General features: G+C 40.4%; 1 protein-coding gene across 7 annotated transcripts in view; it reads right to left on the reverse strand.

The window, feature by feature from the left end:
• The window catches only part of RAPGEF2 (Rap guanine nucleotide exchange factor 2), a 220,172-nt gene extending 193,703 nt beyond the window's left edge, over window positions 1-26,469 (reverse strand). For 2 of the 7 annotated variants that reach the window (XM_037125696.2, XM_037125694.2), the window contains exon 1: window positions 25,341-26,469. In XM_037125696.2, coding sequence (XP_036981591.2) covers window positions 25,341-25,409 — 69 coding nt within the window. In that variant the 5' untranslated portion in view covers window positions 25,410-26,469. Of the gene's footprint in view, window positions 1-5,988; window positions 6,082-25,340 lie in introns of those variants that run through there. The other 5 variants (XM_037125695.2, XM_037125698.2, XM_037125702.2 and 2 more) reach the window with 4 other exon arrangements.
• Window positions 26,470-26,714: the final 245 nt, after the last annotated feature.

A 26,714-nucleotide genomic window follows, 5' to 3' on the forward strand; every position in this document is an offset into this window, starting at 1 on the left:
TTCCCCTCGCACAATCTGTGATCACAATGAGCTGACTGCATTAGCCCCCCTGACTGGTCTCCCCATTTCTGCCCTCTCCGCTCTGCTGACTGCTCTCAAGCACCCAGCGTTCAGAGTGATCTCACCATACCTCTGCCCAAATCCCTACAGTGGTTCCCCAACCCACTCGGAATAAATGCCAATGTCCCTATGTACTCAGGCCTCCTCTGCTAACCGTCTGGTATGAAAACCTTCCGTGCCACTACCTCACTAGTCCAGCCCTGAAGCTTTCATCACTCACCAAGCCAAGACAATATCCACCTGCGAAGTCTGAGAAACTTTCTCCTCTGTCCATCACAGAACAGTGAACAGCAGGGCCTTTCTTCCCCCTCTGCTCCATGTCAGCCCAATTCCCAACCCCCTAACGACAGCAGGTGACTGTAGCTGCTTGTTTACTCTTCCAAAGGTTTTTAAAAATCCATATACGGAGCCATAGAAAACATATTTCTCCACCTTCAAAATTATACCTGTATGCCTGCCCCTTGCTTATTTACGCAACGTAGAACATAACTCAGGGGTCTTCCCAGGACAGCACATGAGGGGCCGTTTGTGCGGCGCTGGCCGTGGCTCCATCACTTCCTTCGGTCCTTCCGGTACCTCCTCCTTATCCCTGAAACCTCCCAGTGCAGGCTTCCTCAACTAAATATTTTTCCAGTTTCTATCCACATCTAACGTGGCGTTTACCGTTTTGTCTGTGTGCCTCTCCCCACTGGAATGTGAGCTCCCTAAGCGAGGACTTGTTGTTCACGGCTGGGTCCTCGATGTCTAAAGGGGCACACAGGAGACCCTGGAAACGTCTGTTGAATTCACTGCAGTCCTGCCTCGGTGCCCGTCGGCACCCGAACTCAGCAAGCCCTGTACTTGTCACATTTTGACCAGAAAAAACGCTCCGTCACTCGTTGTTTGCTTGGTGCCCCGCGGTCTGGGCACTGCTCACGAGTTCCAGAACGAAGTGACTAGTCCCGAGGTACCACCGTAACTCCCAGGACTGCTAGAAGTAGTGCATGTTGGCTGGTGTCTGCTGAAGTACAAAACTTTCTGCAGTGAGGTTTGCTGCAGTAGGAAAATTAAATTAAATTAAAAAACGACCTGCTCCAATGCAAAAGGTTTCTAGGCCAGCCCCCTTGACCCTTAAAGTCTCTCTATGTAAAAAAAAAAGTTCTCTATGTAGCTACATCCAAAGGGTCTTTCCCTGTGGGGAAAAAAAAAAAAAAAAACTTATTTGCACCATAAAGGAAATATTTCATCAATAAGAACATATTTTTCTGAGAACATATCTACAAAGTATAGCAACAACTGAAAAAATACAATTTTTTCAGTTTTTAGAACATAACCATTTGTTCTAAAGATAAAATCTAATGTTACACACATTAAATCAGCATTGAAAATATATAGATAATTTGCATTTAGCCAAGTATTAGCATGAGTAATGATTCTATTACAAATAAAAATTGTGTGTAGAACTTTGCAAGTTACAAAGTGGCATTCAATCTGATAAAGGACGTGTAACCCAAATACATAGAGAACTCTCACAACTCAAGGAAAAAAAATACAGCTTCTCAAAATGCTACACGCAGTGAGGTATCCTAGACTATGGATCATGAGCAGGGCAAAAGACTTGAGTGGAAGAACTGTTAACACGCACATAGTCTCTCGTTTAGTAAGTGATACTGTTCCAATATTTACTTGTTAGTACTGACAAATATACCAAGGTACTACAAGTGACAGGCGAACAAAAAAAAACTGCACACTATATGACTTTACATAAAAGATATCCTGGAAAAGGTAAAACTATAGGAACAGAAACTGTGTCAATGATTGCCAGAGGCAGGGCTAACCAGAAGGGGTAGACTACAAGGAAGGACCAGGGAACTCTTCAGGGTGATGAAAATGTCTTTATTTTGGTTGTGGTGGTGGTGGCATGACTACACATAGAATTTTATACTTAAAAGGTTAAATCTCACTACACATGAAAACATGAATGTTTCAAAAAGTCGCACCCAATTTAACTGCAACTTGAATTTTTTTTAATTTCTAAACTGGTAGCAGTGCAAACTGCTACTACAGTAATTATTGAGTTTAGAGATTCAGGCACCCTTTGGCTCAAAAGAAAGTCACCAGTTCACGGAGGTAAGAGATGTCCATTGCAGCACTGTGAGCACCTGTGACTGTCAAATACACGCATGTGCACATGCACACACACACACACACACACACCGCGAGCACCACACAAACAGGCTGTTCATGTGCTGTCCTGGGAAGATCCCCAAATTATATCTCACCTTAACATATAGATAAGCAAGGGGCAGGCATACAGATATAATTTTGAAGGTGGAGAAATATGTTTTCTATGGCCCGATACACGGATTTTTAAAAATCTTCGGAAGAGTAAACAAGCCACTAAACTCACCCCCTGTCGTTAGGGGGTTGGGAATTGGGCCGATGTGGAGCAGAGGGGGAAGTAAGACTCTCCACTGTTTACACTTTTATACTTTTTGATATGTGAACCATGCAAAAAAAATCCTCTCCGTAAATAATATCTTAAACACTAATTTTAAAAATATCTAGCTGAGGTACAAATTACAAACATTTTTGGAACACTGAAACCAGCCCAGAGACAAAACCATTATCATGTATACTCACAGTGCAAGTTAACTTTCAATTACCAGAAGAAAATGAGCAATCCACGCAGGAGACTATGTACTTAACCTTTCTTTCCGACCCCAGGACCCCGCAAAAATAGAAGAAAATAAGGAGCACAAGAAATAGAAAACAAAGAATGTTTGGGAAGGAAAAGGCATAATCTTTTGCAAGGGGACATAAAGAAGAAACCTCCGATTTAAAAAGCCAAGAATGTGCTACATCTTTAAAAACCCTCCACCTTTCTGTCCAGGAGGGCTATGCTCTTCCATCTCTAAAGTAGGGACAATATCTTCTGTGTCTCGTAAGGGCCAAAGGGAGACCAATAAGACTTCTTGCCACAAACACGAAATGACTGACCAGTCCTCTACAACCTAACAACTCAAAGACACCATTTAAACACAGAGACAGGCGCAGACAACCAGAGCATCTGGATGGATTATTTTAGGATTTCAAAAGCACTTAAGACCCCTTAAGATCTTACATTCCAGAATCTAGCAAGCTGCCTTTCATTCTGTAGTTGAGACTGAAGTACAATCATAAAACGGCATCAGAGCTGGCTAGATAGGTCCCGATAACGTCCATCGTTAGCTCTGTGCAAGATACGAACTAACTCTCAGCATAGTTGAAAAAATGCCTCTGAAGTCTGGCCCACACAGCCTCTTGTGGAATAGTGTGGCCAGACAACAAAGCTCGCTGACGAATCTGAGATACCTTCATGGCCAGAGTTACGAAAGCCGACATGCCAGGAATGTTTGACCTTCCAACCTACTAGTTTCAAACACTATAGAACCTATTTAAACCTGCTCCCTGGTAGCAGCTTCCCAAACCTTCCCTCTGGCTTTTTCCATAAGTACTGAAAAACAAGATTCTCAGCTATGTTCCTACACAAACAGGCTAAGGATTAGAGTAACTTCATGCTGAAACTTCATAAGCAATGCAAGTAAGAGGGGTGATAAGTCTGTGTTTCTGGGGAACCAGCAGACAGAAGCCCGGTTGTGCTACTATGGAGAAAAACTGGTTCCTTTCCCAAACACAGGGCAATTCAAAAGGCATCAAGTTAGCCCATTACAAAAAACAAAGAATTCTAACAGAATTCCTCTGGCAAATCTCCAATACCATAGTAGATTTAAAAAAAACCCACAAAAACAAAAAAAACTACAAACCAAAACCTAATAGCAAATAATCAGAAGATATCAAGATAATATATTAAAATCCTTAACACAGTGTCTGGTGACAAAATTAACAATCCATTAATATTAGGTGCTAATAAAACCGTCATGTGAAACTATTATTTTCAGATAAACTTGGAAATTAAGACAGGCTATTTAAAAGGCATAGTTAAAATAACAGTAGCTAACATTTACTGAGAGTAATTTATTTGCTAAGCACCTGGATCTAATTTAAAAGCAGACATTCCAGCCCCACTCTGCTAACTCCAATTGTTTTAAAAATTAAATTTTAATAAAATTACACTTGAGACCTGAAGCTCATCTCTAAAGTGTAAGTAACCTAGTGAGGCATTTTAAATAAAGAAAAACATCTTCAGCAAGTTAGAATCTCATTTTGTAAAAGTCCTTTTAACAGCAATACGGACATTTATACCCAACCTTACTGTAGGAGTACAGTGGGAAAAATATAAACTTTAAGTCAGAGTTATGTGTCATTAACATACTCCTTAATCTCTCTGTATCTTAGTTTCTTGCTGATAAATTGAACACAGCACTTCCTGCTTAATTGAGTTGATCAAGAAACTAACATACTGAACAGACACAATAAATGTCCATAGTCTCTCCACCCCTTTCCTCTGCTGTTCTATGTTCTCCCTAAATAAAATGAGCAACAAACAACACAAAGTGTTACGTATTATTACACAGGCAAGCAACCTAAAACAGCTAATGTGGCACTTCCGAAAAAGCTGCATTATAAATGTAACTCTTACTTAGAATAATTAGCCCTGGCTGGTATAGCTCAGTGGATTGAGCATGGACCTGCAAACCAAACTATCATGGTTTGATTCCCAGTCAGGGCACATGCCTGGGTTGCAGGCCAGTTCCCAGCAAGGGATGCATGAGAGGCAACCATACATTGACATTTCTTTCCCTAACCCTTCCCCTCTAAAGATAAATAAATAAAATCTTTTTTTAAAAGAATAATTAGAGGCATAATTCAAAGATTCAGTTATAGGTTGCACCTTTCAATGTGGAATATTTTTTTTTACAAAATTCAAATTCCTCTTCAAATTCTTCAAAAACTATCATGAGGCTTCTATATCATATTATTGTTCCTATCAACACTCATGAAAGTTTCTAGCTATATGTCTGAGTTTATATAGCATCCAAATTTAAGTACAGAATGACAGATTTCAATAACCAAAAAAGAAAATGGTGTCCATTCATAGCATATAATTATGGAGCTTTTATTCTAAAAATCTGGTTTCTGATAAACATAGAGGAGAACATATAGACATGTAATGCATATGGAAAGACTTTGCCACTTTTGAGCACTTTTGAAAGTAAAGAATTTGGGGTGCAGCTTTTTTTACTTAAAATAAAGTAACCCAAACTATTTCAACATATTGGTGTAGATGAGTTTTCACACAGTGGTTCTTTGAAGTCTGAAAAACCTTTAACAAGGAAAAGCTCTTTACAAAACTCAACATGAAGCCTATGCTTCTAAAATGATCCAGGTAAGTATCAACTTGGACAACCAAATCAAGAAATAATTTGAAAACATGGTTTTACTGTCTTAGACACACCAAAAAAAAAACAAGAGACATACTTCCATAAATACTACTAGCCAAATACCAAAAGTATCTTAGTTTATTATCTTTATAAATGACTCACAATTTCTACCGGCACTAACACTTTAGATGTGTTAATGATAGTAATGCCTTACATTAGAGTTTTCTACTTGTGATGTACTTTTTCATATATTATGTTCATTGAAGTCTTACAACCACCCTGAAAAACAGGTAAGGCAGAGAGTGCGCCCTATCTTACAGACCAGAAAAAGAAGACCAAAGAAAGACGCCAAAGCACACGGAGAAAGAATAAGAGATATAAAACCAGCCCTTCTCCAGCCTCTCTTCCTCATTAAAATTCCAGACACCAAAAATAAATGACATCATTGGAGTGATACTAACGCAAAAGAAGTTAAAGAATTATTAGTCTCAATTTTTTTCTTCTTAGATCTGAGAAAAGGTTGACTATCTAATTAAAAATATTGTTGATCTCACGTTAAAAAGGCTACAAGGTAGACGTATAAAACGAAAAGTTCAGAATCCAGGGAAAGCAAATGTGCACATACCCAAATACAATCCAAGGCAACAAACTGAAGTCCAGAGCTTAGGAATTCACGATGCCATGCCTAGAATTCAGGTTTCTGCATTGGACTTGCTTCTGTGACTGAGACAAGTCATGGTGACTAAGGAAAATTTGAATCACTAACGCCTAACTAGGCAATTCTAAGAATCAATTTGGCTCAGTCTTAAAGTAATCACGTGCCTAAATTATGTTACAATCAAATAGCTTAAAAAATTTTGGGGAGCTAAATTTTAAAATTGTACCAAATCTCATTGTACCCCCTGAGCACTGCTTATTTAATGACTGTCAGAATGTCTGACACACGCTACACACATTAAAATATTTACAGATTGCAAAGACATGTGAAACACCATGGAAACACACATGTCGGCAAGACAGTTTCAACTGCAAGGACTTTTCCAGTTTAAAATGTAAGATAAGATACAGACACCCTAACAATTAGGAAACAGTGACTGGGGCATATGCCTTCGAGAGATGCACAACCTATAAACAGTAACAATCCCAAGAAAAATTTAACCTCCAGCTCAAATGACCAGAAAAAAAAATTCATGAACATTTAAATTAGCCCTTTAAAAACAAGCAGGATGGATTGAGGAAGGAAGGTCAGCGTTACATGAAGGGTGACTCGCATGGGTAAGAAGGGAGAAAAAAGGTTTGCTTAAGAGATGTGAATAAAGGCCCAAGAATACTGTGAGGTAGAGTAGAAAGAATCACAAAGAAAATGAACTAATGTTTTCTTTCTCAAATTCCAAGGTTAGCTTTTTATAAAATCAATTCAAACATAGAAGCAGTTTACCAGGATGATAATGCAAGACTTATTGTTCTTTGTGGTTACAAAGTATCATTCTTGACAATTACCATCCACATGAATGTCCACTTGACAATGAGAAATGAAGCCTTAGGTATTTTCCTCTAAAACACGACCCTAAATAAATAGGTCCACAACATTTCTCTTCTTGGGCTTTTGATTTTGTAATCAACTAGGAAAAGTAAAAATGAAGACAAATGGAAACTGGGACTGACCCTAACAGTAGAGAAGGGTAAGCGTGGGTTTCTGTAAACATTTTTAGTACAGTAGTTCTCACAATCAGCAGAGGAGAACATTTATCCACTATGTTAAGAAGAAAATTCTTATAATATTCTGAAACCTATGACAGAAAGGGATTAGGCATTTTTTAATGCCTTGGACAAAAGGTAGAGTAAATGACATTTCACAATAAAAGTCACTAAACCTATTCCATCTATAAAGAAAACTATGAAATACAAAAGGCCAGGTTTTATGTTGTGAGTGAGATCGCTTTTCTTCCTTTCCCAAAAAATTTTTTACCCAATTTGATGAACATTATGGATTGCATTCCACCAGACTTTTAAAGATGTATAAATGCTAGTTTTTTTTCCGCTTTCCTCCATGCTATTTTGTATTTTGTTTCAACCAATTTGAAGGTAAATATTGTCTTCCTGAAAATTGATTCAATATGTTTAACATCTACTCCCTTCCAACACATACACACACACAAAGCAGAAATGCCCAAAATGCTGTCTAACATGCTTAAAGTTTTAAACTCGCTTCTGATCGCTTCCAGGAGAACTGAGATGACATCTGAAAGTATTAAAACTGATTTCCTCTAAGAATAAGCAGCTGAAGGAAAGTAAACACTAGGACAATTTCTATTTGGCAGTAAGGAGTTCCGATACTACATCCATTGTAATAAGGTTTTCATTAGCCTTTTCTACAAAGTCTCACTTAACACCAGAAAGACACTGTTGCAAATGTGGAGCAGTCAGTGTTTCTGTCCTAAACCATGATGAGGGCAAATGTTCTCACTGATTTCACTTCTAATCCCCACCCCCATCCCTCCAAAAAAATCCTATTGGAATAGTCTCTTACACACATTGATATAATTAATCACCATAGATGTACAAGTTCTAATACGTTAACTAATTATTTTAAAGTTATCTTTGTGGTTGACAAGAAAGAAGTAACAGCTACTGAAGACAACATGGTTACACTAAAAAGGGAAAAGACAAACTCCTGCAAGTTTCTGTTTGGATGTTAAGATAAACAACCTAAAAAAAGGAAGCAGTTTTATCTCTGAATCCAATTTCCAGGTTTAGTTAGATAATACGCCTACAACCATTTTAAAGGAGATAAAGTAGCAGTAAAATAATCCTTGAGTGCAAACTAAATGGAAATTAGGGTAATTTTTAGTACAACACAAGGTTGATTAATTGAGCACAGCACCCACCAACGTGCCAGGTACTGGACCTACTACATCTGATGAGCTTCACAGACTCACAGTTTTGTTCTTTAGTAATGACAGCCTAATTCAGAAAAAAATTCTAGTAAAACTTCTTATCTGACTCCAGATTTCTCGAACCCCCTCCCCCCAACAGACCACAGATGCCATTTCAAGAAAGTCAGACTGAAAAACTGAAGACAGCGACCCAGACAAAAAACACCCTTCCTGGAAGCAAAACTCTGACACAGAAAAAACCATTTTGGATGAACACTAACAGATCATTAATCTATAATAAGCAGTATATATTATATCCAGTGTCATTAAGATATTTTATAAGCAGTTACATTAATAGTGCTATTATGGAACAAAGTTTCTCCTTCCAGAGTATATTTTCACCAAGAGATACTTCATTAGGATAACTAAGAGTCCCAGTCTTGTTCGGCTCTACCTAGGAAGGACAAATAATCGAGACTGGGAAAAGAGCTTCGGTTTTGCTCTTTTTAACTAAGAGGGAACCTAGGCCGGTGTGAGTTCCCTCCTCTTCATTCCTCTTTACCTAAAGACACCTCATCAGCAAAAACATTCCAGGCTTGAAATTATAGAAGACATTAGATCACCGGGCCCTAAAATCAGTTGGAAGTCCTCACTGAGAGCCCGAACAACCCCAGAAAGGAAAAAAAAAAAAAAAGCCTTTGTGTGTAATGCCTCCTTCGCAAAAGTGGGTAAATGATAAGAACCCATACCTCCTACTCATATGTCCTTCAAACTCCCATTTGGTTTTCCTGAGAAAGCACTTTCCTCATGAACTTGATCCTCCCAGCCTTCAGCCAATGGAAACTTACTGCAAGACATTACTCTTAACAAACACACTACTCCTAATGTTAACTATAAAAATGGTCATGTACCCTGCTCTCACACCGTAACTGATTATTTAGAATAGTCACAAGAAAAGAAATAATACAAAGTTATTAATTTCAGAGACAGTCCTGAGACAATACTAGTCCCTCTTCCTGTTTGTCTGTTTCAGTTGAAACTGATGCAGACCCATTTCTCACCCATCTCTGTGTCATTGCTGGTCCGTGCACCCAGTCCAGGAGAGGCAAGTGGCTTGAGCATTCCAAAAGCCTCGATGACCTTCCTGCTCACTGTAACACTACCCAAGTATTTGTCCCAGAGCACCATCCTGACTTGTAGTGTCTGGATCCAAAAGCCCTCACTGCACATTAAATAAACTAAAAATTCTTTAACTGGCCTGATTAAACTTTTCAAGCCTGTAAGCCGGGCAGAAGGCAGTGAAACACACATATTCGTAACCACTGGGGCTGGCAGCAAGATACTACTTGTTGGATATATGCAAAATGAGGGCATTAGCATTTTCTGTAACAAGAGAAATACCTAATTAAGCATTCCATCACAAAGGCAGAATCTGTCTTCCTAAAATCAGTGAATAAATTCACCCCACCAAGGAACTTCCTACTTATCGAGTTTGAATGTTTCCTAAGCTTTCATATTATTAGTGGCAAAATCAAGGCCTAAAATAATTCATTTACAAAGGTACTTCAGAAGAACACAAAACTCATGGATTAACAGAATTGAAAAACAATTATTTCTATTCCCTATTATTATTGACTACATCCACTTAATTGACTAATAGCACAGTGCTCATTTCCAGGCAACAAATCTGTTTTCCATGGAACCTAAAAAACAAAACAAAACAAAACTCTCAGCAAGTTGATGGGCCTTGAAATAAACAAAAATTAAAGACATGTGATAGGTACCAAGAAAACCAGTTTACAATGTGGGTGCTTTCTCCTCAAAAAAACTCCTAAAATTCTCCTTTGTAAATTGGCTAGTAATAGCAACTGTAATATTACTAATAATCACCACTCAGAAGTTTAAGCAACTTACTTCTGACATTTCCTAAAAAAAATTTTATGCACAAATAAAACCTGAGAATAATACTGATTGAGAAAGAAAATTAATGGTCAGGTGATATAATGTTTTGACCCATTTGATATCCATTTCCCAACTCCTCTTCTGTCCTTGAAGTTTTCTAAACTATAAAGCAAAACATTCAAGAAAATTAACTATTTAATCAAATCTGTCCAGAACTACATCACAGACAATTCCAAGACAGCTCTGCATCTATCTAATACTTGGCTGTGAAAACACTTAAATTTAAGAAGCATCACTAAAAATACAGACAATCTTTGCTCATGAGAATGCTATGTTGTTAATAGAGTCGGGCCCTCCAAAAGAACAATAAAATACGTAGCCCTGGCCCGTGAGGCTCAGTTGGTTGGAATGTCGTCCCATGGACTGAAAGGTCTGGGGTTCGATTCCCAGTCAGGGCACACACCTGGGTTGCAGGTTTGGTCCTGGTAGGGACAGTGTGTGGGAAGAGGCAACCGATTGCTGTTTCTCTCTCACGCTGATGATTCTCTCCCTCTCTCTCTCCCTCCCTTCCCTTCTCTCTAAAACCAATGAGCCTGTCCAATGAGGAATAATAATGATAAGCTTTCATAGCAAAGTTGGGTCACTCGTTTCACTATCAAATATTACAAAGGAACTCTCCACTCGCCTGAGGTATAACTGATAACTGCACAAAATAATCACCCCACAGCCACACCCTTCCAGAGGTATTCGCGTTTCTACAAAGATGAAAGTCTAAGGAAAGAACAGACTTGTTTTGTAAAGAACCAGACAGCCAATGTTTTCAGCTTTGCAGCCTGTACTGTCTTTTGTCAACAATTCAACTCAGCCCCGGTGGTACAAAAGCAGCCACCAACAATATTCAAGTATAAGGCTGGCTGTGTTCCAATAAAACTTTATACAGAAAAACAGGCTGCGGTCCAAGTGTGCTCACCTCTATGTAGGTGGGTGATTAAATTTTCAAGTTTGCTGGCTGTCTCTGTGACGTGAAGGTATACACCTCACTCCTTTTGGTATTTATTTCCTGTACTCAGAAGTCCGAATTAGATCAGGCATTTTCAACATGTTTTAGTGGTAAATCTTTTTCTAATAAAAATAAAACTGTGTAGGCCAGGCCAGCTGTCCACACCTCCCAACGGTCCCTGAGAAGCTTCTGAGGCCATCTGCAGCTCTGTGAGACAGTGAGGAAACTACTGGCCAGCTGACCTTTAAGGTCCATTCAATACCAAGAACCAATCGTACCATATCTGCTTTCCAAAGTGACCATCAGCAAGGGTGAGGGAAGCAGCCTGTGGATTAGAGGTCTCTCAGATATTCTAGAAATCCCTCTTATCTCCTTCAATAAAGAAGAGCAGTCAGTTATATGCCAAATTTAAAATAAAACAGGTGAAAAGCAGAAGACAGTGAAGTGAACATTAAATGCTACTTTATGTGTGTATTTCAATTAAGAGGTTTCTTGCTAAAAATCTGTGAAAACAATTGCCATGAGAAGGTTTCCTTACAACCTACTTTTTTCTGAAGTTATATATATTTCTGACGCCATCCTTAAAAAACTGAATATATTTGCCCTGGGTGGGTTGGAGCTTAGATGGTTGGAGCATTGTCCTGTATACCAAAAGGTGTTACAGGTTCGATCCCTGGTCAGGGCACATACACGGGTACCTAGGTTGTGGATTTGATGTCAGGATGTGAACCAATGTATTTTTCTCTCTCTCTCTTTCTCTCCGTACTCCCACCCCTGCCACTGTCCCCTCCATTCTTCTCTCTCTAAAATCAATAAGCAGATCCTTGGATGAGGACTTAAATATATATTTCTATTTATGTATAGAAATATATATTTATATTTATATATAAATATATATAAATATATATTTTATATTATTTATATAATAATATATATAAATAATATATATTTGCATGTTAATCATTTCACAATTGAAATACAAGTGGTCATATCTATTAAATGGGTCAAGGCCAGGACCTCTACTTAGTAAAAGTTTACAAGAAAGTTAATTCTATATTCTAGCATTGAATTTAACTTTACAATTTAGTTTAATTTAAATTACTGTTCTTGAAGATAGTCAAAAATGTCAAAGTAATAAAAATCTGCAAAACAGAAGGAGAGTGTCCAGGAGCCCAGAGGAAGAACTTACACACCCTGTGAAATCCCAGTGAAAATACCAATGTAAATGACAGCTCCAAATATAAGCACCAAGATAACTAAACTTTTTGTTGCGTAAAGTTGCATGCTTCTATAAAGGAAAGATTTTTGTGTTGCAAAAAGTTAACCAAAAACTACTGTTCTTTTTCAAGTTTTATTCAATTTGCGATTAACACAAAAGGATATAATTATTCCTCCACCTGCTTCCACCTCAAACTTTCAGGAAAGAAACATCAAGTCATCAAAGAACATTTTTAGTTTCAATTCTGTGCTAAGGAGTATCCTGACATAGGGTTCTAACTTGTAACTCACACTCTAAAGACTCAGGAATTTATTATACACCACTCCTCCAACCAAAACAAATAACTTAGGAAAACAACAAATTTTTTAGAATGACAAATACCTTCAACCTTTTCCAATAACATTTCTAGCCATTAATTTCTGACAGCGAATTGTGTAACTGACCCCACTACACATTAAGAGCAGTTTATATACATATAAATCTTGAATGCTATCATTAAAAACCCAAACTAAACATAATTGCTCTAAGGCTGAACACAGGACATACTTTAAGTTTTATTAGTATTACAGCCAGTCTTGTATAACATTCAATGTGAAAACATTTTTCTTCAGTATGAATTCAACAAATTATAGAAAACTATTTAAACAGTATCTTTTATAAATACTTTATATACAAGTGTATATTTATTTAGAAAAGTGATGATTCATCTGTAGGGAGAGATGACAAATTGAAACTTGAAAGTCCCAGGAAAATGACAAAGTGTCACTACAAGTAGAAATATGAGCAAATGAACTAAAACTTCTAATATTTTAAAAAACAGAATAAATTCAAAACCAAATGAATTTAGAAAATATAAGCCTACATTTCAAATCAGTATCTCAATCGTTACCATTTTAAAATAATTCTATTTTAAAGCTAAATACCATGTTTCATTTATTTTTATAATAATGCTCACCACTGGTATTTTTATCTCTATTTCCAAATAAAAGACTGCAGTTCAGAAAATTAATAATCGTACACCTATTAAGTGAACCAAGAAGTTAAATACATCTATGATTCCATAACTGTAGCTGCAGTAATGGAGCTCTATAATCCAGTAAGACTTTCAAAGAGGTCTCCTGAGAATCACTGCATGAACTTATTACAATCACCTAGTTTCTATGCAAAGTAAGTTGGACAAATACTATTGGCTCACATCACTCATTAATCTTAACCTCTTTCTTTCCTGCCCTTCTGTAATATGCAGGCTTAAAAGCAAAATATTCAAATTTCCAACCTCCTTTGCAACTAGGATTAGCCATGTGACACAGCTCTGACCAATAATATCAAGTACCCAATGAGGGCTTTCCTTCAAAATAAAAGACAAAATCTTATAAGGATTCTCAACATCCTGTTTTCTTGGTTTGTGCTGCAGCCACCGTCCTGTGCCTCCGACTCGAGCCAGTTTCCTTGATGACGGACACCCCTGAGCATCTATACCAACTTTGCACTGCCTTCCTACACATTTTTTATTGAATGTATTGGGGTGACACTGGTTAATAAAATTATATATGTAAGTTGCAGGTGTACAAATGCTATAACACATCATCTGTATGTTGTACTGTGTATCCACCACCCCGAGTCTCCTCCCATCACCATTTATTCCCCCGCCTTTACCACCCCCCCATCTCACCCCATCCCCCTCCTCCTCTGGTAATCAGCATCCTATTGTCTGTGTCTGTGAGTTTGTTTTTGTTTTCTGCTTTATCCTTTCTTGTGTGAGAAAAATAAGCCCTTGGTTATGTGGGCAGTTTTCTTCTAACCAGCAGACTAATGTAATCCTAATACAATGTATGCTATGAATCAAGTCTGTTGAATTGAATTATGTTCTAAATCACTTTGGTGAATTGGTCATGATAGATAACGATGAAAAATTAGCTATGGGAACGAGTAAGAGAAGGGAGCAAACAAACAGCAACTATTAACAGCAACAGCGATATTAATAATATAATAACAAATAATAGTATAAATACTTATACTATAGAAAAGATAACAGTAATTTATTAGACATTCCATGCCAAAGACCGTTAAATAACATTAACATACGTGAATGTACTTAATCTTCAAACTATATGATGTTGGTAATATTACCATAGCAACCCATGGTAAAATTTTCACCAATCCTTGACAAAAACAGAGTATGGTAAAGCAAGGCTATGTATTTATTGAGAACATGACCTTTCTGTTTTTGTTGTATTAAAACGTCCTTTGCTTTATGAAATGAGAATAGTGGACATCAAGTTTGCATTCACTTGAACATGCTTACTCGGCAAAATAAGCAGGTGGCAAACCAATAACTGGCCCAGGGTTTTATGAAATGTTAACAGTCCATGAAACCCAAGTCCCCTGCCCAGGACCACAAAGCAGTGTGTTTGACACCGAAGTCCAGGATCATAAACACCGGGTTATATGAAGGAAATACAGTAAATTAACTCAACACAACTATTCTGTGAATACAATTAAAGAGACAGATGTATAACTACTAGAGAAAACAGCCATCCCAGGATCCATAAAGTGGGAGCAGGGACTTTCAACACACAGTGATTTCACCATGTTGCCTCCCACAGAGTTTTCTCTGTGTGACGTAGATTTCAACCAGACCAGAGAAAGGGGAATCAGGAGAGGGATTCCCACCCATTTCAACTTCAGTCTCAGATGATGATTAGGTTTGGAAGTTCTCATTCGGGAGGAAAGGACTTCTGGAACTCTACATACGTGGCCTGTGACTAAAAGAAGTTTGTGGTATCTCAAATCCAAGGAGCAGAGCAGGTGGGGAGATAACACGTGCCCATAAAGCTTGTTCCTCAATCTCCCCCAGCTCTACAAAGGTCGGGGGATCAGACATGCGGATGGGAAACAAAACTGGAACGCAGGCGAGTTCTTCCTTATGTCAGTTCTTCACATTTTAAACTGCATCATTTCAATTTTCCGAACTCATCAGTTTTTAAAACTCATCTCTAGATGTTTGGAAATGTATGTCTGATTAAGCAGTTTCTAATAACGAAAAATGTAACTCAGCCAAACACTTCTAACAATTTGACCAAGGTTTTTCTAATAAACATGCGTGTGCTTAAAGGAAAACGGACTTTGCAAGACTACACAATGTAAGGACTGTGCACAGGAAGAAATCAGAAACTCACTGCTGTCAAGAAGTCAAGTAGTTACTCACATACAGAAATGGATGAAGGTTAAATAGGTTTAGTCTACACCTAACCATCTTCCTATTGTTTTATTTTGTAAGATTTTAGTTACTTCAAAGCCTGGCCAGGTCTTATTTAAATGCAATTTATTGTTGACAACTTCAACCAGAAAAAGAAGTTATCTTAAAATACAGAAAATAAATGGTTTATATCTTTATAATTTAAAACAGTAAATACCTTCCAGCTTATAGTTTATTTGCAGTTATCTCAAATACAAGGTCCCATATATTTTAATCCAATCTTCCAGCACCAATTTCAGTCACATCAAGACAGTACACAGTATACAAAAACAGCATGTGTTCTCCCATGTTTACCATAAGAAAAGATGGGTGGCTAAAGGGGGGAAGTACTCCAGGATTGGCTCTATAATTGAAATGCAAAAGCATATATATGGGGTGGGGGGAGATTTGTGGAGCTATTTCTATCTTGAGCTGATTTTAAAAGAAACTGCTTTTCCCTCCTTTTTGAATCCTAATAGGAAAAGTCCTTAAAAAAATCTAAATGAAAGCACTGAACACACTAGTTTAGTATTATCACCTCTAGCTCTAATGGGGCCTTTGACCAGACTTTGTAAACACACCCCTGCCACTCACTTGCCCCCCTTCCATTCTCCCACTAAAAGTTACAATTTAAATAATTTTTAAATTCCCAGGAAAGGGGAGGAGAGAGGGAGGGCTACAACCTTCATCTCACCTAGATTGATTTCGTGAGGCTACTACCACAATGACTTTTCCATTTTGCTTAATGTACATGAGATGTTTTATTTTCTACACTTTTTCTTATACCAAATTTTCTAATTTACTTGAAGTCTGGATCATGAGACACTTGAAACTACTAAAATACACTGTACATTGTGAATATCTACAAAATTCAGGTGGAAATAAAGATGAATAAAGAAGTTAAAAGTTATCGCCTTGACTTTTCTTGTCCTTTTATTAGCGTGTGTGCGTGTGTGTGTCAAATTTCACCAGTTGTTCTAATCATTTTTTTTCCTGGTCTTGGATCCAGCCCAGCATCACACATCTCATTTGGTCACAGCATCCCTTAGTCTCCTCCTACCTGTGACAATTCTTCAGTATTTCAGCCTTTTGTACCCTGGGCACTTGTGGGTACTAGACTGTTACTTGGTATAATGTCCTTAAATTGGAGCTTGTCTAATGTTTCCTGACACTGAGATAGAAGTTGTTCGGTAAGAATGGACCGCAGATGTGCCCTCCTCAGTGAATCACGATGCTGATATGTCTTATTGTTAGTGGTATCGCCTTGACCACCTGTTGAATTTGGTGCCTGCCAGTTTTCGTCACTATTAAAGTACTGACTTCCATTTATAATTAATTAACCTGGTGGAGAAGATACTTTGAGACTGTGCAGATATTCTGATATCTGATATATTTTTCATCATATTTTCACCTACAATTTTGGCACCCACTGCTGACCTGTGCTTGCAACAATTACTACTCGATGTATGCCTGCTGCTGTTTTCTGTTCCCATCGTCCTTCTGCATTTTTATTGGGATTCTATTATAACAAAGAGCTATCACTTCTCCCTCAATTATTTATTTATATTAGTATAAACTCATGGACTATATTTCCCCTAGGGGGTTATAAATCCATGATTTACCTTGTTGTTCAAATCGGCCCCAATTTGGCCATTGGAATGCCTCTGTATGTACGTTAATTAGACTTCCCTCTGAATTACCAAAAAATATCACTTCAGTTGGGGAAGGTCAAGTAATTTCTCTGAATGAAGAATCACTGATGGCTAGGACTAAACTTACCACTTTCGTTATGACGATAGATAGATAGATAGATAGATAGATAGATAGATAGATAGATGATAGATAGATAGATACAATTAGATACAGACACAGACAGACAGACAGAAAGGAACTATATATACTGAAGTATCCTACATGTATTGTACTATTACAGCTCTTGCTCAGCCAAGACTTCATGACCTTCCGTCTTCATTGTATACACACTAATGTAGAACGTACTCACCACTGTCACTATTTCAACCCACTGCACTTCGACACTCGCCCCCACCTGCAATCCCTGTGTATTATCAGCATTTCAGGAACATAAACCCAAACCACTCAGTGACAACAGAAGAAATTCATTTTAGCCAAAGCGTCACGAGCCTTATTTATGCTGAGTGGGGGGGAAAAAAAGCCAATCCTTAAAGATCAAATCCTATATGATTCCAATTATGTAACATTCTTGAAATGACAAAATTATAGTAGTGAAGAACACATTCACCTTTGCCAGAGGTAGAGTGGGGAGTAACTGTGGCTGTAAAATGGCAACAAGAGACATTTTTCTGCTGCCGGAACTGTCGTGCATCTTTGACGATGGATGTCAATATCCTGGCTGTGACCTCATACTACAGTTTTGCAAGATATTAGGAACAGGAAAATCTGGGTAAAGAGTGCACAGGATCTCTCTGCATTCTTTCTTAACAGTGCATGTGAATCCACAATTATCTCAACCTAAAGAAAATCACTTTAAAAAATGGGTAATGACTGAACAACAGCGGCCCAGCCCCTAGACCCACTGGTTGCTAGTTTAGCTTCTAGGCCTCACCAGAAAAACACTCTAAAGGCTAATTCTTCCTCAGGGTCCTTTCTTATTAGCTTTCATGTTAGGTAGGAACAAGTACCACCAGCTGGAGAATAGAGCAGAAAGGTGCCAAGGGCCAGATATTATGGTGAGTGTCAGCTGGTCAACTAAATTACCCACGGTTAAGGATCGAAATGTAAACTTTTACTTCAATTAATTGAGTTCATATCGAATATTTAAAACATTCTGAACCTCCACAATCTGTGATCTTCAACTTGTACAAACAAGCAATGAGAAATTACAGCAGAAGGAGGAAGGGTTTTAGTGCCAGAGAGACAGCAACATCCCCTTTCGAGTCACTGGCGCCATCTCCTCTAAAACACTCTTTATGATCAGTGACTGTGAAGGCACAGAAATGACAGAGCCAGGACAACTGCAAACGCAACAACTACACTTTCTGCTCACAAAAAGCAGCCCCACCCACCACAGCCACCCAAGATAAATCCCTTCACAGACTGAAGAAGAAAAGGAAATGACTGAATACAGCAAGAAACACAGACCTCATACAGGTCAGTAAATAGTGGCTAATTAGCATGTGAAAACAAAGGTGTTTTTTTTTTCTCCTGAAAGGATAAAAATTCTAAACCCCAAAAAATGTGGCAATCAGCTTATTTTTCTCCCCACAAAGGCTGACATTATAACCACTGAATAGATTTTTACTCACTATAAATATTCAAAAGCTCTGAGAAAGTCACAACATATGTACTACAAATTGCTTCTCCTTCTGAATTTAACATTAATTAATCTATTTAAATTTTTTAAAAATAGTGTAGGAGAAAATAAGGAAGTGTTCTCAAAGACTCACTACAATTATTGCATCACAAGTCAATTATGATTTTTTATATAAATAAATTCACTTTTGCCTGTTGAAATTCAGGCATTCCTCAACTGTTCCAGAAAAACAGAATGCTTCAAAATCACATTATCATTTCGGGTTATGAAATACTAATATAGTTAGCATAGTGATATGATAAATCAGACATTCCATATTAGATTCCAGAATGTACATATAGAAAACACCAAAGTTTAAGGACAAAACACTGTGATTAAAAAAAAAATCAAGAGAATTACATTCAACAACCTGTGTTTTTTCCCAATGACCTAGGAAATGTCTATCATTGTTATCCGCAGTGATCCTCACATACTGGCATAATGTGAGCATCATTTGGTGCAATGAGTAGCTAATATAAAACATGCGCTCCTTCAGCCGGCCAGTCTGGGGGAGTCTACTCCCGCGTATTTCCAGTCCATCTCCGCTGTGTAACTGGGGCTCCCAAACACCACAGGATTGAAGAACAGACTCCAGCCTTTAACAGAACTCTTGGGTTCTTCTCACTCTCCTCCAAACCACAAGCTTCTACACTCCAGTGGAGTCACTCCCCATCCCTTACTCACTCACTCCCTTGGCTGTATTCTCTTAAATTCGCATGTGCTATACTTCTGTGAGGGTGTGTCCGTCTGGAATACCCTTCACGTCTCCTCGTCCACTGGTAGGTGAATTCCTACTCACCCAAAACTCAGTCGTGTGGTTCTCATGCAGAAGACCACAGCCCTTCACTGCTGGCAGAGAACCGCTGTTACAGAACGAATGAATCACATCCTACTTACAGGATACAGCACATTGGTGAATTACTTGAGGGACATGTCTCATTTCATTTTTGAGTTCCCAAGGCTTGGAAAATAATAGATATTTCATTAAAATGTGCTGCAATAGGAATTATCATTAGATGCTGCATAACTAGTAAACAGACAATTCACTTCACTTCACTTAATATGCCAAACAACCTCAGGAAGCTGCTATCCCCATTTTACAGGTGAGAAAACCACTACCAAAAGTGGGGTGAGGAAAGGAAATAAAATACAGGTTACCAGTGTCCACATTTCCATATCTCTTCAGTCTAGACTGAAGTCACTTCGGATAATTACCATTCCTTGAAAAGTAAGTCTTCAAATGACTCAAGAAGCATTATCTCTTTTTAAAAAGGTCTTTATCTCAGAGCTAATTTATATTTGAGGCATGCCACTATTACTTTGTTGAACTACTTTACAAGAATTGAACTTCAAATATCACCAAAGGCAGACTTTATTTCAATCATGTAACTTGTCCCAAAATCCAACCAGATAAAGTTTTCTTCAGGCCAAGAGTAGATTAAAAAACAAAACCCAGTGCATTTTCTTATGAAGCAAAAAAACCCTGATTATAAGAAACTGAGCTTTGAAGTGATACTAGATCCTATCTTTTTTTTTAAAGATTTTACTTATTTATTTTTAGACAGAGGGGAAGGGAAGGAGAAAAACATCATTGTGTGGTTGCCTCTTGCACACGCTTTACTGGGTACCTAGCCCACAATCCAGGCACGTGCCCTGGACTGGGAATCAAACCGGGGACCCCCTGGTTCCCAGACTGGTGCTCAATCTACTGAGCCATACCAGCCAGGCCTTATCTTTATTATTAAATGGCAAGACTGTTAGTGAAGTGATAGCCATCAAAGGTTATAGCTATTTGGTTGGGGGTTTTTTTGATGACCTTTCTGGAGAGGGAAAAATGGCAACAAGTCAGCAACCAGGTAGCCCTCTTCCTTTTTTAATTTTATTTTTTAATTGTTCTGTAGAAGCCCAAGGTCTGGGAAGGACCGTGTAAACCCAATCTCTAGATACAGCACTGCAGTTGGAGAGATTCATTTTGAACCTCAGCCAAGAAATGCAAAGCTAATTATGGAACTGTTAATTACTAAATGCTTAAAAGGTTATTTGAAAGCGACAAGTATTCTAAAAAAAAAAGTCAATAATTATTTTACCATTATTTTAAGCCCTCACTTGTTCAAAGTGACATGCTAATACAGTTTGAAATGGGTATTGCATTTTTAACCTACAAATTCAAATATCATTGTTATGGAATCTAAATACTGGTGACTAAACAGGCATTACTTTGTGAAACATGCTTTTCAAAAATTGCACAAGGGTCCAAAGTGCTTTTCAAACATTGCACAAAAACTACTTAAGAAGCAAATCTTATTACTAGAACCTGAAACTAAGCTAAAATATAATCAAAGTATGAGTTGTCAAATAAAAATATGAAACTGCTCATAAGCAATGATAAAAAGAACCACAAATGAAAATTTTAACTATAATAAACACAATCCGTCCACTTAGAGTTAAAAGTTAAATATTTACCACCCTGGCTGGTATAGCTCAGTGGACTGAACGCTGGCCTGCAAACCAAAGGGTTGCTGGTTCAATTCCCAGTCAGGGCAGATGCCTGGGTTGCAGGCCAGGTTCCCAGTAAGGGGTACGTGAGAGACAACCATACATTGATATTTCTCTGCCTCTGTTTTTCCTTCTCTTCTCTTCTCTCTAAAAAAATAAATAAATAAAATCTTTTTTCTTAAAAACTTAAATATTTACCAAAGAAACTCTTTTGTGTAGACTCTCATAATTTAAAGTTCTCTGGGGTAAAGGTGTTTCTCAGCCCTCTCATAATGACTCAAGATGTATTCTACTAAGTGACTTTGCAAAGAATTAAGTCTTGTACTGTTCTCAGCTCACAAATTCATGAGTTAGCAACTCAATCAAAAGGTACAACAGCCAAAAGAAAACTGTTTTGCAATAAGGACAAACAAAGTAACATTATTAACTAGAAGGGGATAAGGTAGAGCCCTTTTACACTTATAGTTTTAAAATAACTTTTACAATTAGCTAAAAGCACAATAAATTAGGTCTTTAAAGTAGAGGAAACAATTCTGCGATAGATGTTTCACCTGAACAACTAAAAACACTATGTATTTAAATGCTTTACAGAAGCAATTTCAAGGGGTCTAAACTCAGCAACTTAATAAAATGGTCTAGAAAAATCATTTTATTGTTTAAAGCCTTGGGGGATAAAGCTGTTTGTAATTTATTTACGCCTTTTATTTCACTAAATTGCTTTGGTGACCAAGTTTCCTATGTAAGTGATTAAAGACATAAACCTAAATAGTTTAATAAAGCCATTACTGAAGAGTCCTGTTTTTCAACAGAGGTGCATGAGAAATGTCAACAGAACGTTTAGTGTTCATTATTTTCAAGAGGGCTTGTTACTCAGAACACAGAGCCCCATTGACTAGAACGTCGCCAGGTCTCCAGACACACAACATAGGACACACACAGGATTAAAGACAACTTTTTTCCTCCTCTCAGAATATCAGGTGAAATACTGACAGCCCCTTAAATCTGAATATTCATGATCTGGCTAAAAGGTCAGGTGACAACTTTTTTATTTCTCCTTACCATTCCTCCTCCTAATGGCCTAAATACCTAAATAAAACGGGTTCCCATTTTCCAGGTGGGCCTGGAAGGCTCCCCCATGTTCAGCCTTCCTGTGTTTGCCCAGGGGGCTCTCCCCACACCGAAGTTCTCTTCTAGCTGAACCTGCTTAGATTACACTAGCAACACTGCAATGGTAATTGACCTAAATACACAACTATGTCTTCCCAGAGTCTGGGAGAAAAACGGGGCAGCTTTCCTTTTCTTAAAAAAAAAAAAGAAACTGAATTTAACAACAAAAAAACATTTCCTGCATTTTCTTCTTTTAAAGCACCTTCCTCTTGCTTGTAATAAGAATCGTACAAACTGCTTTACAGAGTCTATCTGAGGAACAGAAGGAAGCATGACGCCAAACTTTCCTAGTCCATATCCTTTTCTTCACGATAGCAAGCTTATTTCATGTTTGCTTTTCTTACATTACAAAATTCTAACTCTCGAGCATTCAAGAAAAAAAAAATGGTACAGAAAAACTTCCAGCCATGGTATTAACAAGGCACTCCATATAACGAGCAACTTCTACCAAAACATATTTTTTTACTTTTTCTTGAGTCCCTTTCAAACGTTCAGAAGATCGTTTTTTGACAAGCCAGGTGGAGATGGAAAACATTCACATTCAAACCTATTTTCTCTTTAAGACAATAATAAATAAAGGTGATTGGCAATAACCAAATGAACATCAAAGTTCATCGGGATGACACTTAAGAATGTACAAAATATCTGGTAGCTTTCCCCCTGTTTACTTTTCCTATGGAGGTTTGGTGGGGGAAATTGCTGCTTTCAGACTGTCAATGAAACTTCCATCAAGGAGTGTGAGTTAGTCACTGGCCCACTTCTGACTCAGGCCAAGTTCTAGGCTGGGTCCGTTTTTATTCCCCACGACTGGCACAGAAACGGGGAAGTTTAACAGTTCATTTACTTGGCACGGTCCACATGCTGTCACAGGGAGGGGTCTGTCTCTTACAGGCTTGTCGGGTGAAACAATCCCCCATCCGCAGTTCAGAGTTCCAACCATCGCTATTCTAAACAATCTACCAATGGCACCACAACATCCCCCCTCTCCAATTTCCACAAAAGGCCTCTGACATTTTCTGACCGGTCTGGCTAGGTTCTACTATTCTCAGCATGTGTCGTTTCACTTGGCACTTCAAAAATTGAACTATTCCATTGAAATTCACTGTTGCATCACACTAACTGGGAATGAGCATTTTCAGATACAGAAGGCTGATCCAACAACTTAATTTTTTAAATAGATTTTTTAAAAAGATTTTATTTATTTATATTTAGAGAGAGGGGAAGGGAGGGAGAAAGAGAGGGAAAGAAAGAGAAACATCAATGTACGGGTGCCTCTCACGTGGCCCCCACTGGGCACCCTCTGGTTCACAGCCCACGCTCAATCCACTGAACTACACCAGCCCAGGGCCCAGCCACTTTAAAAACAAATAACGGAGAAGAAAGCTACATGAGAGACAGTGCAAAGATGCCCAAGGACATGATCAAAGCAGGACATTCCTCGTTTTGAATGAAATAATCCTTTAGAATAGAAACTTTCTGGAGATGCTATGAAATGAGTTTTCTTGCAAAATTATCACCCATCTTCCACACATTTGGTACATACATGCAATCTATGATCCCCCAGATGTGACGGCTCCATCAAAACAAAAATGAAAAATCAAAACGGTACCAGGTGCCATTCTTGGGCCTTGTCCAAAAGCAGCCAGTGGAAGAGTCTATTTTATTCTGTTCTCCCCACATTAAATAATAATAATCAATGTCACAGAAGAACATTTGGATTTGAACAGATGGCATCCAACACTTAACAAGCGCAGGAACTCTTTCAAGCATTAGATCCTAAATGTCTGATGGTCCCAAGGATCAGAAAGGCTTATTTGTCTTATGAGGGTTGGCAGAAAGAGATCCTGTAGTCACCATTCCAACGCTTAGGAATATGCGTCATTATCCAGTCAGCAACTAAAGGCAAAAAAAAAAAAAAAAAATCCAACCACCACATTTTTATAAAATTTCCCCTCTCTAGTCCAACTTGAAACGACCAAATCCAACATCAGCAGCCATTCCTCCAGTTAAAGGAGGAGAAAAACAAGCCTGAAGGTAAACCAATGTATAAAGGTTAACAAACTTATCTAGTTTTGACACGGTTGTGCAACACCAAAGGAATCCGCGGGTGCCCTTTTCGGGGGTGTATTTGAACATGCCTGCTCTGCACTTAACGTTTGCAATTTAAACTAAAAGCACTAACCTGGCTATTCAACTTATTTCTCCTTTCCCTGGAAAGCTGCATCCTATCTTCAAGAGAGCAAAATAAATATACAAACACCTCAATGTTTACTTAGAAGCCCAACATGGATTTGCCTTCCACAGACCCACACAAGTTTCCCGCAATACCGTTTAACACCACCGAACTCTAAATGTACAGGGTCCACACGTCTGGGAAGGGGGGGGACTGCGTCCTCCAAGGTGGCGAGAGGAGCTGAAAGGAGGTGACACCCACCCCACCCGTGAGATTTAGAGGCCGGGTGTGCGGCTGGGGAGAGGGGAAGCCAATTACAGAATTCCCTCCGCTGGGCAGACGCACGGGGCAGGTCAGGAATGGGGCGGGCAGCGAAAAGGAGAATATCCAGGAAACAGAGAAATAAACCCAGATAGCCTTGGGTAGAAGACTAGGAGATGGGATGCGATTGGAAGTTGGGGGTCCCACTGGGAGAAGCGGGGTGCGCGGGGGTGAGCGGTGTCAGTAAGGTGTGGGGGGACCTCAGAGGGCGCAGCCTAGAGGCACAAATGCGGCCACGTCCCGACGGGTCTCACCTGGGAGGTCCTCTCCGCGGGGTTCTTCATCACCGCCTGGCGGAAGCTGTTATCCACGTAGGACGCCATCTCCCCCCGCGCGCCCGGCCGGGGCCGCTCCGCACCCGCGCCGGCCTCCTCCCGGCCCAGCGCCGCTGCCGCCTCCGCCCTGCGCGCTCCGCCCGCCCGTCCGCCGGAGGCTACTGAGCCCGCGGCCGCCGCGGCGGGGCCCGGTGGCCCGGAGAGCGGGACTGGCGCGCCGAAGACCTGGCGGGAGAGAGAGGCCCCGCGAGGGACGCTGGAGGCGCGCAGCTCCGGAGACCAGCCGCCCGGAGGGTCCCTGCGCCGCGATCGGCAGCCGGGGACTCCCCTTCCTCCTCTTCTTCCTCTTCTTCCTCGCCGCGGGGCCGGGCAAGGCTTCCTGGCGCGCCCGGCTCGCTCCGGGCCCTGGCTTGACACGCCTCCCCCGGCTTCACTCGGGGGACAGCGGCAGCTCCTCCTGGCCCCGGCGGGCCCGAGTTATTTTTAGGGAGGCAGGAGCGACCGTGAGGAGGGGGAGGGCTGCGGGCAGGCGGGGCCTCCTCTCCCCTCCCGCGCGGAGGGTCGCCCCCTCCTTTCAGGGGCTCGCGCCGCCGCCCGGGGGTCTCCGGAAAACGCTCGGATCGCCGCGCCCCCAATCCCGGGGCACCGGGGCGCTGCGGCCGCCGTGGGGGAGACTGGCTCAGGTCCGGGCGCTGCGAAGCGCGGTGCACTCGGCCGCTGTCCCTGCCGCTCCGGATCGTCTACTGGGCTCGGCCGTCCCTCCCGACTGCTGCTGCATCCCCTCGGGCCGCCCCGCCGCCGCCGCCGCCTCGGTGGCTCCGGCCGCCGCGGGCTCCGCCGGGGCCGCCTCCCCCCATCGGCGCGCCCGGAGCAGAGCTTTCCGGGCGCCGGCGCCGCCGGGGCCAGAGCAGCCGACCCGGGCTGCAGCCCTCCGGCCCAGGCGCTCTAGGCAACTTTGTCCCGGGTCTGTGCGGGGCGGGGGAGGGGAGCGGGCCACGGGCTGCCCAGGTCCGGACTCCCGGGGGCGGGCGTCCGAGGGCCGAGGTCCGAGAGCCGCGCGCAGACCCCTCGGAGAGTGTTTGGGAAGCAGCGATTCCCCTCCTCTTCCTCCGCCTCTTCCCCCTCCAGCGCCTTCTCCGGCCGCCGGAGCCGCTCCTTAGGGAGGAAACGGCCTCCCGGGCTTGTTGCTTTGTGCTGCAACCATGGTGAGGAGTGACTGACAGCGCCGGGGCGAGTCGGCGGGCGCTGCGTCATCGCGGGGCGGGGCGGCCCGGCGGCCGGCCCCGCCCCCTGGCGGATCAGGCTCCAGCCCGCCCGCCGGCCGCTCCCCGTGGCTGGAGCCTCACCTTTGGT

Source organism: Artibeus jamaicensis, unplaced genomic scaffold (genome assembly GCF_021234435.1).
Source record: "Artibeus jamaicensis isolate MK-2021 breed Jamaican fruit bat unplaced genomic scaffold, CSHL_Jam_final scaffold_537, whole genome shotgun sequence".
NCBI classification, from domain to species: Eukaryota; Metazoa; Chordata; class Mammalia; order Chiroptera; family Phyllostomidae; genus Artibeus; species Artibeus jamaicensis.